Raw genomic sequence first — 16,390 nt, 5'->3', positions numbered from 1 at the left:
TTTGAGGGCTGTCCTTGAGATAAGAGATAAAGTGTTTTTTTATAATATGGTTGGATGAAGCCTTAAGGGAATCTAGTGCATTTAAGGATGGCACAGCCTTTTGGAAGCTACTCAATGCTCCCTTTTTTAACTATGTACATTTTCCATCTATCGACACGGTCATCACACCAGAGAAGTAGGTTAGGCATTTTGGTGCAATTTACTCATCAGAGTTTGAGGTGCGGAGGGGGGGTGCACAGGTTTGAGGACTCCATAGAGAACCCACTTGAGTTCAGCTTGAGCAAAGCCATCAGGGCAATAGGGCCAGGAGATATGAGAAAACCCCAGGCCCGTATAGATGCATTTATTGATAAGACAGATTTCTGGCCACTTGTTCTTACAATTGCCTTTAGGGCCGTAACTGCGTCTGGATCCTTAGGGACCTGGTCACAGGCTATTTTACTCCCTATCTTCAAAAAGGGGAATACAATGGACCCAAGTTGTTATAGGCTTATCTCATTATTTGACTCAACTTTTAAAGTTGTTGGGGGTTCGTTTTGCCCATGCTGGAAAACTAGGCAGATGAAAACAAAATGTTCTGTGAGATACAGTATGGTTTTCATAAAGTATTAGGAACTGAGGTGCAATGTCTGAATTTGTACCTGCTGGTAAATATATATATACACACTGTGGTAATAAAACGGCCCTTGTATTTGGCCTTTGTGGAGCTGTCCTCTGCATTCAATAGTGTAATTTGTTCAAAGCTGTGGGATCTCATGACAGGCGGCTTATTGATATTCTACAACAGTTTTACAGCAATACAACGGTTAGGATAAGCTATGGCAGCCAGGGATAATGCACAGATTTGTTCGAGGTTAGCAGAGGGGTTAGGCAAGGTTGTATTATAGCCCTGTTTCTGTTCACCTTGTATATCAATAATTTGCAGTGCCTTTTTATTGGACAGGTTGCAGGATAAACCACGGATAGGGTCTTGTGCATTACCGATTCTGCTGTATGCAGACAATGCCATCTTAATGGCATGGACAGGAAATGCCCTTCAGTTTGTAATTGATTCTTTTTCTCTTTTTATGGATAACTTGTGCATGACAGTAAACTATAGGAAATAACTTAAAATGAGCCTTGGACAGGGAAACAAGAGGGCAGGTTCTAATTTTTTGAAGGGCAGTAGGATGCTATCAACAAATACACTTTCTTACTTTTCTTACTATTTTATTAAGCGTTTAAAATACCTGGAAAACTCTGCTTGAGAACAGAAGTAGATATTTTGATAAATCCTTATTGGCGGTGTTTAGATTTGCTTCTCGATTGGGTTCTAAAACTTTAAAGGAGCTGACCACGATCTATGAAAGTAAATGTGTGGCAAAAGCAACCTACTGGGAAGGCGTTTTGGGATGCTCCAACATTGCTATGAATCAATACGTTGCGAATAAGTGTACAAATTGTATCCGTCATGTAGAACTTGGTGTTCCAATTATAGAAGACAAGATTCATATGGCTTTGCTCTAATTATGGAAAGCTGATTGGACTAAAGAGGCAGCTTAATTGAATAAAAGGATAATTAGTGATCATATTGGTTTTGGTAGATGAGAGGAACATTCCTTGGTTAAACTATATCAATATTAAGGGGCTCATTAGGATGACGGGCGGAGGAATTCAGGACCGCCCGCCATAAGGGCAGGGGTCCCGTGGGGGGTACTAGGATGTGCCCGCCACAGTGGCGGGCACATCCTGCATTTATAGCATTGTGGCGGGCGGTGCTCTCTGCACCGTCCGCCACAATGCTATAAATGCATTAATGCATTTGCATAAACAAAGTGGCAGGCACCGCGTGGTGCCTGCCGCTTTGTTTATGCAAATGAAGGGGGGTACCATAGGTACCCCCACTGTGCAGCCCCACCTCTCCTTTACTCTGGGGGCCCGCAGGGGGCCCCCAGAGTGAAGACCGCATGCCTTTCCGTGGCGGCATCGCTGCCACGGAAAGGCATCTCACATAGCCCATTGCAATATGGCTGGCCGTGCCTAATAGACACCGCCACCATATTAATCCTTTTCCGCCCGGACGGTCTTTCCGTCCGCCGAGGTCCTCCCCACCATACTAATATGGCAGGGGGAATTCGAATGCGGATGTCGGGCGGATTGCCCCCGCCAGGCTGGCGGTAGCCACCGCCAGCCTGGCGGGGGCAATCCGCCCAACATCCTAATGGGCCCCTAAGTCTCTGTGTGATAGCATAGCCTCACCTACTCTCTTTGTGATCCCAGACTCCTTAAGGGGTATAAATAAGTGAGATCTGCTCTCTAGGATTCTTAGGGTAAGATCTGATGAAAGGGAAGCCAGGGAATTTAATAAGGTGTCCATGGCAGCTCATACTCTCCAATTAACTGAGACAGGAATACAGCTTAATCTTTATATGGTACTGAATGTACACCATAAGGTTTTTATTGGTGAGATTCAGGTTGGGTACTATTCACCATCTATTTGCCTTTCAGGAAGGTTATTGTGATTATAGGTATCTACCTCTATGCCCATGTGACAATTTTTCAGAGCAAAATACCCTCCATTTACCTTTTCTGTGACTTTTATGTGGACACTAAGAAAACAATCTTTTACCTTTGATAAAACGTTTAAACTTTGAGCAATGTAGACTGGCCCTGATGTATCACTAACAATTCAGTTCTAGTCTTATTTGTTTCTCCATGACTTTTTTTAGGCAAGTTATGAAAACTACAAAGAGGGGAATTTTTCAGTAGGAGCATTTTAATGGTCTATGTCCTGAGATATTTGGGTGATTTACTTAACTGGATGTTAGGGTGATGTACCAAATTTTTATGGACTGTCACTGAAGATTATTTTAACATATGCTGGTTTTGTGGACTATTTTAATATATGCTGTTATTTTTTTAATGCTGTTTTTAATGTATTATATTATCTCGTTATGATGTGTGTTTTTATGGCTAATTTAGTTGAATAAAGTTTATGTGATTGATTGACTTGATAAGCGATGCCTTTTCAGAGAAGGTGACCTTGGCTATGGCAACATTGATTTTTGGGGAAATTGATCAACAAGAGGAGGTAGTTAGTGGCCGTGGAGCATATAAGCCACAGGTTGTTGCACAGCGACAGAGATAATAGGGCATGTGGGTATTAAACCAAATGACACAGGAGATGCTTGGTGGCTACAATATAGACTACGAAAGACTGACAAAAGGTATAAACTCAGGGATCAAAGAGTAGGCTTTGAATATTCAGAGCCTGAAGTCTCAGGAACACTATTTCTCAACTTGCTTGACGGCCAGTGTTGTCTTGATATTCTATCAGATTTGGATGTCAATCTAGTCTTCAATTTTGAGATGCATTTTCACATGGCATCTAGATGGCAAACCCACACTCATTCGTGAGCATGCTGCCACCAAACTGGTCTTCAACATCACTGACGCAGACATGAACTGAGAATGGTATGGTTTCTCACTTCCTTTTCCATTTCACCCATCTTGGAGTCTGCAGAGAAAAGTGAAGGAATAATGGCTATGGGAGCCAATTCCCCCAAACCTTCTGATCTTCTGCACACTGAACCTAAGTCCTTTGCTGGTCCTCCTGCAGACCAGGAAGATTTTTTTGTCTTATGACCCTTAATATCTTCCTGGAAATGTCCTTTGACTGTCTGCAGTCTTCCAAGTCACAACTCTATGGAAGGCAAGAAAACACAGACTGTAAGGGGGCCTATCAGCGACTTTTTCTTCTACAGGAGGGATACATTACACACTGAGCCCTAACCTATAATGAGCAAATCAAAAATCCTAAGGTTGGGAAAGTTTTGCAGAGAGAAAAAACACAAAGAGGCCAAAGTCAGTGTTGCAGGATCCTGTAACCATTAGCTGAAACAAGCATTTACAATGCAAAGGTCTCGCCTTTGCAAAAGTTCGAGCTATTGGCATTGTAAATGACAACATTTTTATTTATGTGTTGGTTCTGAAAACAGATAAATAAATGGCATTGTCATTTACAATGTCAATAGCTTAATCTCTCGCAAATGACACACACAAACACACAGACCCACACCCACACACACACAGACCCACACACACACAGAGGCCTACACACAGACACAGAGCCCCACAAAGAGCCCCACACACACAGAGCCACACACACACACACACGGAGCCACACACACGGAGCCACACACACAGCCACACACACACACAAACAGAGCCCCACACACACACAGCCACACACAGAGCCCCACTCATATTTCCGCTATGTATGAAGGTGTGCACTAGGTTACCTAAACCTCTCACAACACTGGCATGCTCAAGTGCATCAACGAGCACACTGCTACACAGCTTGTACACGTCTGTGACCTTTGAGCATTACATTTAACGTTATCCCGCAGAGGCCAACTCCACCGTGCACGCCTTTCTGGGCACTAGGGCAGTTCTTTCCACCCTTACCACTCAAGCAGCTTCTTCACCACACAAACAGCTTTAGATGTAGTAATGTACCACAGATGACGCAATCAGATCACATCTTCTGTCCTCATGGATCACAACATGCTCGTCACACACAGAACATCTCCACGCAACCATGCACCTCCAATGCACCTCGTGTTCATCCAGCTACCTTATATACTAGCATGCTTCGCTTTGGATGCTTCAAAAGTATCGAGAACTCTACAGTCGGCACAAACACGATCAATTCGTACTATACTCTTCCCATAACACGTATTTAGACTATAACCTGCACCTGCTTCATGAAAAAGCAACAACGCAAAGCAGTGAGCTATACAGATAACATAAAACATAGCATAGCGACACAATTTGATGTATGGTAGTATCCTCCTATGGCCACCGTTCAGTGGCTGAAAGTACCATCACATAAGCTAAGGAATAGTTACGTTCAGTACAGCGGAGGTTAGGAAAGCCACACGCCCAGGGTGTGGCAGTGCAATCACACAGGTACAACAGTTTTATTGTTTTTTTTTTTGTTACAGTTTGGCAGAGTCGGGTGTACTAGCTAACCTCCAAACCATAGTTGCACTTTAAGTAAGGCCCTGATCAGGGTACAACTGCTGTTTGATGGTGCCCTTACCTGGGCACTTATGGGGCATTTTAGTCCTTCCTTGGGACAAGTGGCAGCATGGACGAGCTTCCACGATTTGGGGAAGGTGTGGGGCATGGGGAAGTAGGAACGTTTTAGGAACACACCTGTCCGCGATTGGCTGCGGTGATACCCTGTGGGGATGCTGTACTAAGACAAACCTGCAGAACAAGAGGGTCCAGGCCGTGATCCCTCAGCCCTGAGTGACTCAGCTTCTAGGTGTGGGGATAGCAAAGAGCTTTAATCGCACACTAGCCATGCACTCACTTTTTTACTACACCGGTCTTGATCTTAATCTGCCTGAGGCGTGGGTCTGCCATTTCTGTGTGGAATAATGGTTTCAAGAAGCGGACCGTACTGCAGTGAAGCTAAATGAGTGCCCAAAACGTGGACTATCGAAAGTACCTCAACTCGCACCAGCGTCTGAGCATGGGCGTGGCAGTGTACCTAGAGTTGCCACCTTAAGGCCAGGCCGTTCTCATTACAAGCAATCAGCAGAGAACGATCGGTCTGCCTGACACTAACATGGCTTCAGCGTCAACGCCGTGCCGTTGATGTGCGTGTAAAGCCTTCAATGCTTCGCATATTGCATGGAGTGTGGTATTAGCCTGAATTCTGCTTTCAAAGTGATTAGCGAGCGTTCAGTCAAGTCAATCAATCACACAGCCTTTTGTCTGTAAGGCCCGTCCTTTTTAGACTGGGGGGCGTGTTTTTGACTGATTCTTTGATGTTTTTAGGTTTTCGCCAGCTCGACTGCGCATGTGCGCAGTCTTTCTTAGGCGGAGACCTAAAAACATCAAAGAATGTAAAAAACAACAGTCAAAAACACACCCCCGGTCTGAAAAGGAAGGGGCTTAGATAGAAAGAAGAACGTCAATAGGAGCTCTTCTCCAATGGCTGGCCACCATTTAGGAGGCCAGCCAATGGAGAAGAGAAGCGGGGCTTAACCTCGCTAGAGAAACTAACTCACCCTAAAACATAAAATCTCGCGAGCTCGACTGCGCATGTGCGCAGTACGCCACGCAAGATCTAAAAAGATGAGCTACTGCCAATCACAGAGCATCATGGGATACTGGTGGAATGTTCTTCCTTAAAGAAGCAGTATCAGTTTTTCAGCCTCTGTAGACTGAATCCTGTTTAGCTACATTGCCCTTTTCCCACCATTTTTTTTTTCTAAAAGGTTTGCAAAATAGTTTTTTTGTTATCTTTCTTAAAATACTGACTTTTTAAAATATTGGCTTCATTTTTAAAGAAAATAAACATTGGCTTTCAAAACATTAGCGTAATATATACATATATTCTAAAAATTCCTCCAAGTTACTCTGCATAGGCCAGACTATTCAATATATATAGTTACCAATGCAGATACTCTGAATAAGAGACAAGTACTCCTTACTCGATTTATAGCTCTGACCTCTATGCCACCACAGAGTGTATAAAGCTATGTAAAGCTCCAGCAAAGTGCGTAAAGTACATGTTCTCTGAACTCACCTGGTACTTCAGAGGCTACTTAAGTTGTCCTCATACCACATGCCCAACACAACCAAATGAATCAAGCTCTGTGACAGCTATCCCTCTATCCCGCTGGTGTGAAGGAATGGTATGACCCCTGTGCAAGATATCACCCATCTGAGGAGTAGAAGACATACCATTAGGGTTGTGCGATCAATAACCCTGCACATGTGGGCTTCACTGCCGGCTGCCAGAATGTGCTCAGAGTCCAGCCAGTGGCAACTGTAAATCTGTAAAAGAAAAGGACACATTTAAAGACATTCTGAGCAGTGGAAAAGAGAGAGTGGACTGTCGATTTCCCCACATCTTTTTTTAACTCATCCTAATTGTCTTCGCATGCCACAGAAACAAATGCAGGGCAGTACGGTTTACAGTGAGAGCCAGAGCAATATCTAAGACATTTTTCGAAGAGGAGACTACAGGAGGCATCTTCAGTTTAGCACAGTTCTTGTTTTGTGATGGACTGCCTGTGAAACTGGACCAGGATGAGCTGGTCACCTGATAGATCGTGTGTCCCTTAGTGTGTCCAGGTTCTTCGGCAGTCTCGTTCATTCATGTGAGTTGCACTGGACACAGGGATTCACTAAGAGAATGTCTGGCACTGCTAGGCTACTGCTCAGCTCTGCAGAGGCAAACAGTGAGTGCGCATGGGATAGGAATAGCATTTACATTAACCATTTCACAATTCTTGCATCGAAAGAGTTACTTACCTTCGGTAACAATATATCTGGTAGAGACACAGTCTAGCCTTAGATTCCTTAACTTAGAATATCTCCCCTGGCGTCAGACTGGATCCGGAAATTCTTTTTCCCCAGCAATACCTCTGCACGCCGGGAGGCAGAGCGGCCCGGCTCCATCCTGACGTCGTCCACGGAAGTGACTTCAATGGAGCCATATAAGCCCCTCCCGGGGTGTTGACGTCAGTTTTCTACAGGAAACTTTTCCGCGCCACAACGCGGAGCAGTGCAAAAAACTGCGATAGCACAGGAACAGTATGTGTTAAAAAAGAATAAATTCACTGAAAAAGCACCCAGTCCCCGGAGGGGCTGAAGGAAGCATACAGAGTACTTGCAGCGAGCAAGGACCCACAGATTGCCAAGCTGTGCCCCACCGCAAGGGGGCAACAACAGTGACACAAAAGTTATGACAAGCGAGGCACAGCTCCTCCCCACAGAAGGGAAATTAAAAGAACCACAATATTGAAGCAACATGTTGCAAGACATGGGCCTAGAAGTGAACCACGCACACACTCCAGAGATTGAAGTACTGTAGCATCAAGAGAACCCAACCCAGCCGACTGCCAGAGAAAGGAGGAGGCATAGGTGTGGCGGCGATAGGGAATTGAAAACAGAATAACTCCATGCGTGAGTAGCACAGGAAGGAAAAACATGAGAATGTACTAAAAAGTATAGACCTGAAAAACCTTAAATTGTGGCCAGAGTGGAGAGACAAAGGGCTCGAAAGCTGCCAAAGGAAGGTGCGAGAGCACGCCACCAACCAAACACTAGAACGGAGTGGAGTACGAAGGGCCCCGCCTAGAACAACACACCCTACCCCAGAGTGAGGTGCGAGAGTACACCCCTAAAAGAGCAAGGCCACCAAAAAGAAGGAGGCTAGGTGGAAAGACACCGTATGAAAGGTCTTTGCAGAGTGGGGAGGATGGGCGGGCGTTAAGGAATCTGTGGCTAGACTGTGTCTCTACCAGCTATATCGTTACCGAAGGTGAGTAACTCTTCCATCGGATAGAGACATCTAGTTGCAGATTCCTTAACTTAGAATGGATACCAAAGCCATACCCTTTAGGAGAAGGTTCTGCAAAATAACCACCAAGTTCCAGGAGAACACATTCGTCGAGAGGCTGACGAAAAAACGGTGGGAACCGCAATGCCAGGACAACAGGCATCAGACCTATGACCCACCTTAAGGAGCATGAACAAGGGATGGTAAAAACACCAAATCCGATGAAGGACGGTGTGAGACCTCTCTCGCCCAGACATAGACGAAAGAAAAACAGAACTGGAAAGAGAAGGATCCAGGCATCGGTCCCTATAACCCAAGAGAAACGAAGTACCAAGGGTCAAAACAACATGATAATGGTAGAGCATACCGCCTGGACACACACCATAGTGGAAGCCAGAAAAAACGGGACAGTCTGGAGACTGTCCGCCCAAGAAACTGAGCCGCAGCATGAGGCCTGTTGGTGGAAGAAAAAACACCTTAATGTGTACTGCCTAGGACATGTGGCAAGAGTGGCAGGCCCGAGCCCAGAGCCTAGTGCCAACAGAGACAGAGAAGCCACCATTTGAGCAAAAGCTCAGGAGGTAGGCATGCATCCAAACAAATTAAAAGGCACCACTGTGAGTGGATAACCTGCAAGGCTATTAACACACAGAGGAGGGGGCGTGGCTAGCCAACAAGCATGGCGGACGTGTCCGCGTAGAGCTCCAGTACAGTGCCGCTAATTATCCTGATATTTACCTGGCAGAGGAACTCCCATAGCCCATCCTGCACGGCACCAGTGTGGGGACGTTGCGGGAAGCCTGATGAGCGCAGCGGGTCCGGTATCGGGTCAGCGGCAGTAGCAGAGGAGACCGCCAGCGGACAGGGACATCGAGGCCTGCAGCAGAGTGGCGCGAAACGCGCCTGGTGACCGTTGGGGCTGCTGAGTTCCGCCGGGTGGCATTTGTTGCTGCCCAAGCCCAGGAGACCTGCAGACTCTGCGCCGGAGCAGCGGGGAGACAGGCGTGGAGGAGCGGCTGACAGAGCCGTACGAGCGCCGCCTGGTGCGGCCCAGGAGGGGCGGCCGCGCAGACAGAGACCGCCGGTGGGCAACGATATGGAGGCCCAGGGCGGAGTGGCGTGGGATGAGCCTGGCAGACAGCGGAACTGCTGTGGGCTGCTGTGTGGAGTCGGGTGCTGCCTGGAGCCCGGGCAGCCGGTGGACCCAGCGCTGGAACCCGGGGGAGATCAGCGTGCAGAAGCTGCTGGCTGCGGTCGCTGAGCGGCGCCCCACGTGGACAGAGGGGGCGGCGGCTCCTGCGGCTGGCCGGGTCTGAGGCCTGGTGCCGCAGTAGGTGCAGTCTGGAATCAGCCGGGGCTCGAGGCCCCCCCCCCCGGACGAGGCGCAGAAGGCAGCCGGTGGCAGCTAGCAGAGCAGGTGAGCAGTGGGGCCTGGGACAGACTAAGGAGGCCCTGTGGTGGTGTTTTGGGACCCAGCGACGCAGTCGCGGTCACAGAGGGCTTCAGCCTGAGATGTGAGACGGTTGGGCAAAGCTGCAAAACACGAGGGGCGCAGCAGTAGACTGGTGGCAGTGTGGTGAATCCTGTGCCCGGGGCCCGGGCCCGAAAAGACTGACACTGCAGAGGAGCCACAGGTGTGTGACCGGGATCGGGCACTGCATTGACTGTAGAGCCGGACTGCCCAGGGGTTAGTGGCAGACAGTGAGGAATACAACCAGGCCCGCACGAGTGCAGTGGGAGGCATTGGACTGAGTGGGCCGCAGCGGAGAGTGGTGCCCTGTGGTTGGCTGCCAACGGTGCCCTTGGACTGAGATTCTTTGGTCAGAGCGCTGGATCTGGACGCCATTTTACGGCGGGCGCCATTTTACCTGGGATCGATCCTTAGGCCCAGGGGCAGTGCAGGACGTGCTAGGCCTTGATGTTGTGGCGATGCCGGGAGCCACTGGAGGAATGCAGCAATAGCCTATGGATGTGGAGGCATTGACGCAGTTAGCTGTGGAGTGCTGGAGAGTGTGTGCCCTACCAGGTCATGAGGTACAGGTCAGTCGCTCGCCTGAGATGCCCGAGGACTGTTCGCGGGTTGTTGGGAGCTGGGGCCTACTCTGCGCTGGCGCATGGTTCGAATCAGCGGAACCCCCCTAGCTGAAGCGGGTGGCACTGGATTGGCGAGGGGTCCTCTCCTCTGAGGCGCTGGTGGGGGCCTGGTGCTGAGCGTTGGGCGGCAGTCGACAGGTGTGGATGCCTTCTGCGCAGCAGCTCGTGATGGCCAAGCTCAGAGATAAGTCCCTGCAGAAGCAACAGGTGGCGGATGGATTGGGCTCAGCACACGGATCACAGGGCGACAACTTGGGCCTGGCGGCGGCCCTCTCGGCCAAGATGGACTCTGTGTTGGCAGCGGTGGAGCACTTAGGCTCCACGTTGGAACAAACGAAGGTATCCCTAGAGGCCTGAATCAATAAGGTGACGTCGGACTTCACTTTACTCCACGCCGACCATCGCAAGCTGGTGGACTCAGTCGCTGAACAGCGCCAGTCATTTCAGGAGTTGCAGTAAGTGGTGCACACCCATACATCGGCGCTCCAAGACATCATGGACAGGGTTCACGGGCTGGAAGATCGCATTGAGGATGCGGAAGGGCGCTCTCGGCGCAACAATGTTTGGGTGGTGGGGCTTCCGGAAGAAGAGGAAGGGAGAGACCCGGAGCAGTACACCGAGTCCTGGTTGCGGGACCTCCTGCCCCCAGAGGTGTTGTCCCCACACTTTGCAGTAGAAAGAGCCCATAGGGTGCCAGCGCAAAAGCCTCGACCTGGAGCCCGACTTCGCCCGTTTCTTTTCCGATTACTTAACTATCGCGATCGGGATGTAGTGCTGCGCGAGACACGGAAGTTGCATAATCTGACAGTGGGGAATAGCCATGTGATGTTTTTTCCCGACTATACGGCCACAGTGCAGAGAAGAAGGAGTACATACTTGGCGGTGAAAAAACAGCTGAGGGAACTGGGACTGCCATACTCCTTGCTGTTCCCCTCTCGCCTCCGTGTGATCACCAAGGAAGGGGCCCGCTTCTTTGACCCGCTGTCGGATGCCTGGGACTGGCTGGAGGAAACAGGGCAATGGAAGGGCACAAGACCCGAGAACGTGGAGGGAGACGGTGACTGGCAGGTGCAAAGGCGAGAAGACGTAGGAAACGTGGCGCTCGGAGTGGCTGGGGTGTTGGCCAAGCTGCGCCCAGCCCAGAGAAAATACGGCTCAAACGGCAGGAAGCGCTCAAAGCGGTCGCGAACTTGGGAGCAGCGCAGGGCACTACCAGACAGGCCTTCCAGAAACGCATTGAGCCGGACATGAGCAGCCCGTCATCCCCTTCAACTGTACTCTCCGACGATGAGACCATGCCAGTGGTAACACCACAAACAGCCGACCTCCTGATGTGATGTGACTGGTGGCGCAAGCAAGTGGGACCTCTCTCTTCATTTGGCATTTGCTTGTGATGTCTTATTCATATTGCGGCTGTGTGTACTGTTGAGCCATGTTTGCACTCCTTCACATACACTTGCATGCCTGGGGGGGGGGGGGGGGAACTGGAGGGTTGCAGGACCGGGGAAATGATTCCCAGGCTAAGTCCAACAAGTCCAGATAGGTTAACCCACTGGCAGGCTCCCTTGCAGACGACCCACACTGGCCAGGCGCGGATGCTAGGCATTAGATATTCAGAAACACCTCCCGCGTTCCCAGGCGATAAGTGGTAGGGGTGTAGAGTACTAGGATGTTGGCAGCACACACACCCACACAGCAGTCACGCTGAGTTAAATCCGCCATGGTGGGGTGGATCTTGTTAAAGTTTGGACGTAAGCCCTATCGGGGACTCGCCCTCTTTGTTATATCGTTTGCATCCGTTCACAGGTTTTCAATGCAGCACACTGGCCTTCCTTCTCCCGCCAGCGCTCCCACATCCCCCGTGGGGCGATCCCTTGACCCCGTGCGCATGCGAATAGGTCTGACGCATGACACACATTAACATAGCGACCTGTAACATCCGCGGTATGCACAGCCCCTCTCGTCGATACTCAGTATTTTCATACCTACAGCGTCATGGGGTGGGGATTGCCCTTCTCCAGGAAACACACATGACCCTGGTTGAGATAGAAAAGCTGCGCAGGCGCTGGAGGGAGCAGCTATTTGGCACCACCTTCTCTGCTCACGCGCGCGGCACACTGATCTGGATAGGGGCGGGTGTCCCCTTCAACTGTACAGACGTGCTGGTGGATCCCGAGGGCAGGTACACGCTGGTGCGGGGATGACTGAATGGCCAGGAAATTCTATTAGGCTCTCTCTACGCCCCAAACACAGAGCAGCCTTCTTACTTAGAGAGTCTGAATCAAATCCTTCATCCCTTCGCTGGCCTCCCCTGGCTAATAGGAGGGGACTTCAATATGGTACTGGACGCACACATAGACAGGTCCTTCCCTCCCCTCCGAGCTGCAACGATGGCATCTATCGCGCAAGCGTTTCAGGATTGGCTTGTGCACTGGGGCGTGGGTGACCTCTGGAGCGTGCAGCATCCCACAGATAGAATTTGCTCCTACTACTCCCCAGTCCATGACCTACAAGTCCGCTTGGATCGGAAAGTAGGCACCCAGTCACTGCTCCCGCTCCTAGCCAAGTCAGAATATTTAGGGAGAACACACTCAGATCACAATCCCCTATGGTTCAGGATCAGCTGGGAGGCAGACCGCCCGCCTGTACCCACGTGGCGGCTGCAGCCTGCTGCAATCGAGGATGCCGAGTTTCGATCCTCTCTGGGCACGGCCATTTTGGCCTACTTTGAGGCCAATGAAGGGACGGCAAGCAGCGCGCTGATGGAGTGGGAGGCACATAAAGCAGCTATCTGAGGGCATTGCATGGGGGCTACATGGATCATACGTAAAAGGTTATCGGCTTCCCTGACGAGACTGGAGTTAGACCTCCTACGATACGAAAGGGAAGGTGAGGGGACGGGTGAGCACTCGTGCGCGCTCAGCGATCTACGCACTGAACAAGCAAAACTTATGGAGCAGTTGCGCTGCCATAACTATGCGGAACACACAGCCAGGACACACGCTAAGGCGGACAGAGCAGGCTAGCTGCTGGCCTGGTTGGTGCAGTGCGAGGGGCGTAGAATCCCCATAGGAGCGCTGCGCACTGCAGAGGGGGAGATGGTCTACACACAGCGAGAAATCCATCGTGCCCTGACCGACCATTATCAGCAACTCTACCAGTCTAGAGGCACTGGCCCCAGGCAGGCGCTGAACGAGTTCCTGGACGCTCTTGCCCTACCTGTGGCATCTGATGACCACAGGGGCGCACTTAACGCTCCGCTCACTCTGGAGGAAGTGGGAGATGCAATTGGGGACATGGCGACAGGGAAAAACCCCGGCCCAGATGGCCTGCCGGTGGAATACTACAAGGCAAATAGAGATACTCTGGGGCCCCTACTCCTTCGGCTGTTTAACACTGCCATCGATGAAAGCTCGTTCCCCCATCCATGCAGGAAGCGTTTCTCGTCTCCTTACCCAAGCCGGACCGGGACCACAATGCTTTAGGTTCATACAGACCGCTGGCTATGCACATAATAGCGCAACTCTCAGGGTCAAACGTTGACGCACCACATATGTCTGCACAACGCTCATGATCACAGTTTAAATTATTCATGAATCTTGCAGCTTATGTGCAACAATTATAAGGACAATACAGAAATTCTTTCCCCCTTGCAATTTTTCACAGTTAATAGTCTTGTATATAGTGTACTGTGTATGTCACCAAACACCACATGTCACGTTTTTCACCACAGTCACCTATTCCTTCTGCAATTGAATTTGTAAAATGCGACAGCCTTGAATAGTTGACATTTTATCCTGAATACAGCATTGAATTCTAAACCTCTGTGAGTGTTATGTTATGTTATGTTCTTTTCTTTTCCTTAAATCGTTGGCATTTGCTACAAGTAAGCTTTCTGCTGCTTGAGTACTCTAAAGTAATTTGTAACCCCAACAGAACCAATTGTTTTTGCTTAATATATATACCCAGGTTCTGAGGGACACTGGGTAGCCCCATTATTGTTGCTAATAAAAGCACCCCATATAGACATCGGAAGTTGAGTGGGGTATTACTATGAGGCATGAAACTCGATTGATCTGTATGCACTAATGATGTAATTTACCATCTCAGACTAGTCGCCAGTACCCTGAAAAGTACCTTTGCCGCCACATTGAGGAGGGATATATGCCTATATGAACTACACTGGGATGGTGGTTTGCCAGCCTTGTAGAGAACAATGATTGTGGCGAGGCGCTGGTCCCTTGGCAGGCACTCCTCCTCTCGTGCTTTCTGGAACATGGCCAACATAGGTTTGGCCACCCATGCCTCGCATATCTTAAATAGCTCAACTGGCAAGCCGTTTGGGCCTGCTGCCATCCCAGACCGCAGTTCCCTAATGGTACCTGCCACCTCCTCCTCCATCAGGTCTGCCACTAGGCCCTCTCTGTCTTCCTGTGCTAGCGTCTGCAGGTCGATTGTCAGTAAAAGTGTTGAACTATCTACCTCCAACTCCGGTTCTGAGGACGCATATATATTTTCATTTTATGTGGCAAATGTCTCAGCTATGTCTGCATTGGTCCTCCGCATCACTCCATTGATGACCAGAACCTCCAACACCCAAGCCCTGTCTAGTCTCTGCGATCCATCCAGGCCAGGAGTTTGCCGGCCTTCTTGCCAAGATCATGCGTGCAACATTGTGTCGCTAGGGCATACTATCTGGCCCTATGTTCTGCAAGAACGCAGAGAGCGTCCTGCTTTAGCATCAGCTGATGTGCCAGGCCTTCCGACCTGTCTAACGCAGCTTTCTCCTCCAGTGCTAAAACCTCTTTTTCAATGGTCTCATGTTCTATGATGGCAAGGACCTGGTCAAAGAGCACTACCTAACAGGCTTCCCAAAGTATACAGGGGGAGTCCACCGATCCCCGATTCTCTTCAAAATATTGGGTAGTCCTATTTTTGATTTTATTCTTTACTTCTCAGTCTTGGAGTTACCAGGTGTCAATTTTGGGGAATAATGGGATGGACTTTGATGGTCCCTGTAAGTGTACCCTCACGGGTGAATATTCTGAGATACTCCTCGCAGATATTGTTGCATTGTGAAATAGCTCAGCCAATGGAGTATGCATGAAGATCTAGTCCAAGCAGGTATAACTAGTGTGTAAAGCGTTTGCGGGAGGGATTTGGTTGTCTCACAGGTGGACCAGCCCCACTGCTTCTACAAACGAGGGTGGCGCACCCCTGCCCCCACCCAACTAACCTGAACTAACCTGGTCAAGGACAACAGCCATAACATTGTTAACATCTCCCCCAGGACTAATGGCTAAGAGTAGTACACCAACATCCGGCAGAGTCCCTGCATGCATGCACAGGGGGGATATATAGGGAGCAGAGATTTGTCATCCCACCTTCCTATGTTCCTGTTACTGCCACAAATCTACCCTGTGGGTCATTCCAAGTACGATGAGTTGTAAAAGGAACCGATTTTCTAAGTAATATACCCACTCTTGAATCTATTGTGTAACCTGGATAGGCTATCAGTGTGTATCCAAACCTAGCTAGGGCCATTTAAATGTGCCCTTAAGATTTTTCTCTTGGCGGTATATCACATTCGGAGCCTGTCTCCATAAATACTGAAGGACCAGGGTACAATTAATCTCAGGACCCAGCCTGTTAACATTACTTACCTTCGGTAACACATTATCTGGTAAAGACTCTATCTAGCTGCAGATTCCTTACCTTTGAATTTCTCAAGCATGGGCCTGGATCCAGAAACTTTTGCCGAGCAATACCCCTTGAAAGTGACGTTGGATGGCTCCATTCGGCTCTGTGTCATCGGCAGCATCGGTTATGACGTTGCAATACCTTTATAGGTGCCACCCAGGCATGTGGATGTCAGTACATTTCGTTTTTTCTATGCAAGAAGAGCAGAGCTGCAAAGAAACTGACGCAGGCATGTGCAAAACTAGGGCCCTG

At 49.5% G+C, this 16,390-nt stretch overlaps 1 protein-coding gene across 2 annotated transcripts in view; it reads right to left on the bottom strand.

The window, feature by feature from the left end:
- LOC147705893 (uncharacterized) overlaps positions 1–16,390 on the bottom strand; it is a 383,606-nt gene that overhangs the window by 110,412 nt on the left and 256,804 nt on the right. For both annotated transcript variants that reach the window (XM_086932363.1, XM_086932364.1), the window contains exon 10: positions 6,742–6,834. In XM_086932363.1, the coding sequence (XP_086788489.1) occupies positions 6,742–6,834 (93 nt within the window). The remainder of the gene's footprint in view (positions 1–6,741; positions 6,835–16,390) is intronic.

Source organism: Lissotriton vulgaris, chromosome 7, assembly GCF_964263255.1.
Source record: "Lissotriton vulgaris chromosome 7, aLisVul1.2, whole genome shotgun sequence".
In the NCBI taxonomy this organism is placed as follows: domain Eukaryota; kingdom Metazoa; phylum Chordata; class Amphibia; order Caudata; family Salamandridae; genus Lissotriton; species Lissotriton vulgaris.
This window is presented reverse-complemented; position numbering and strand designations above follow the sequence as displayed.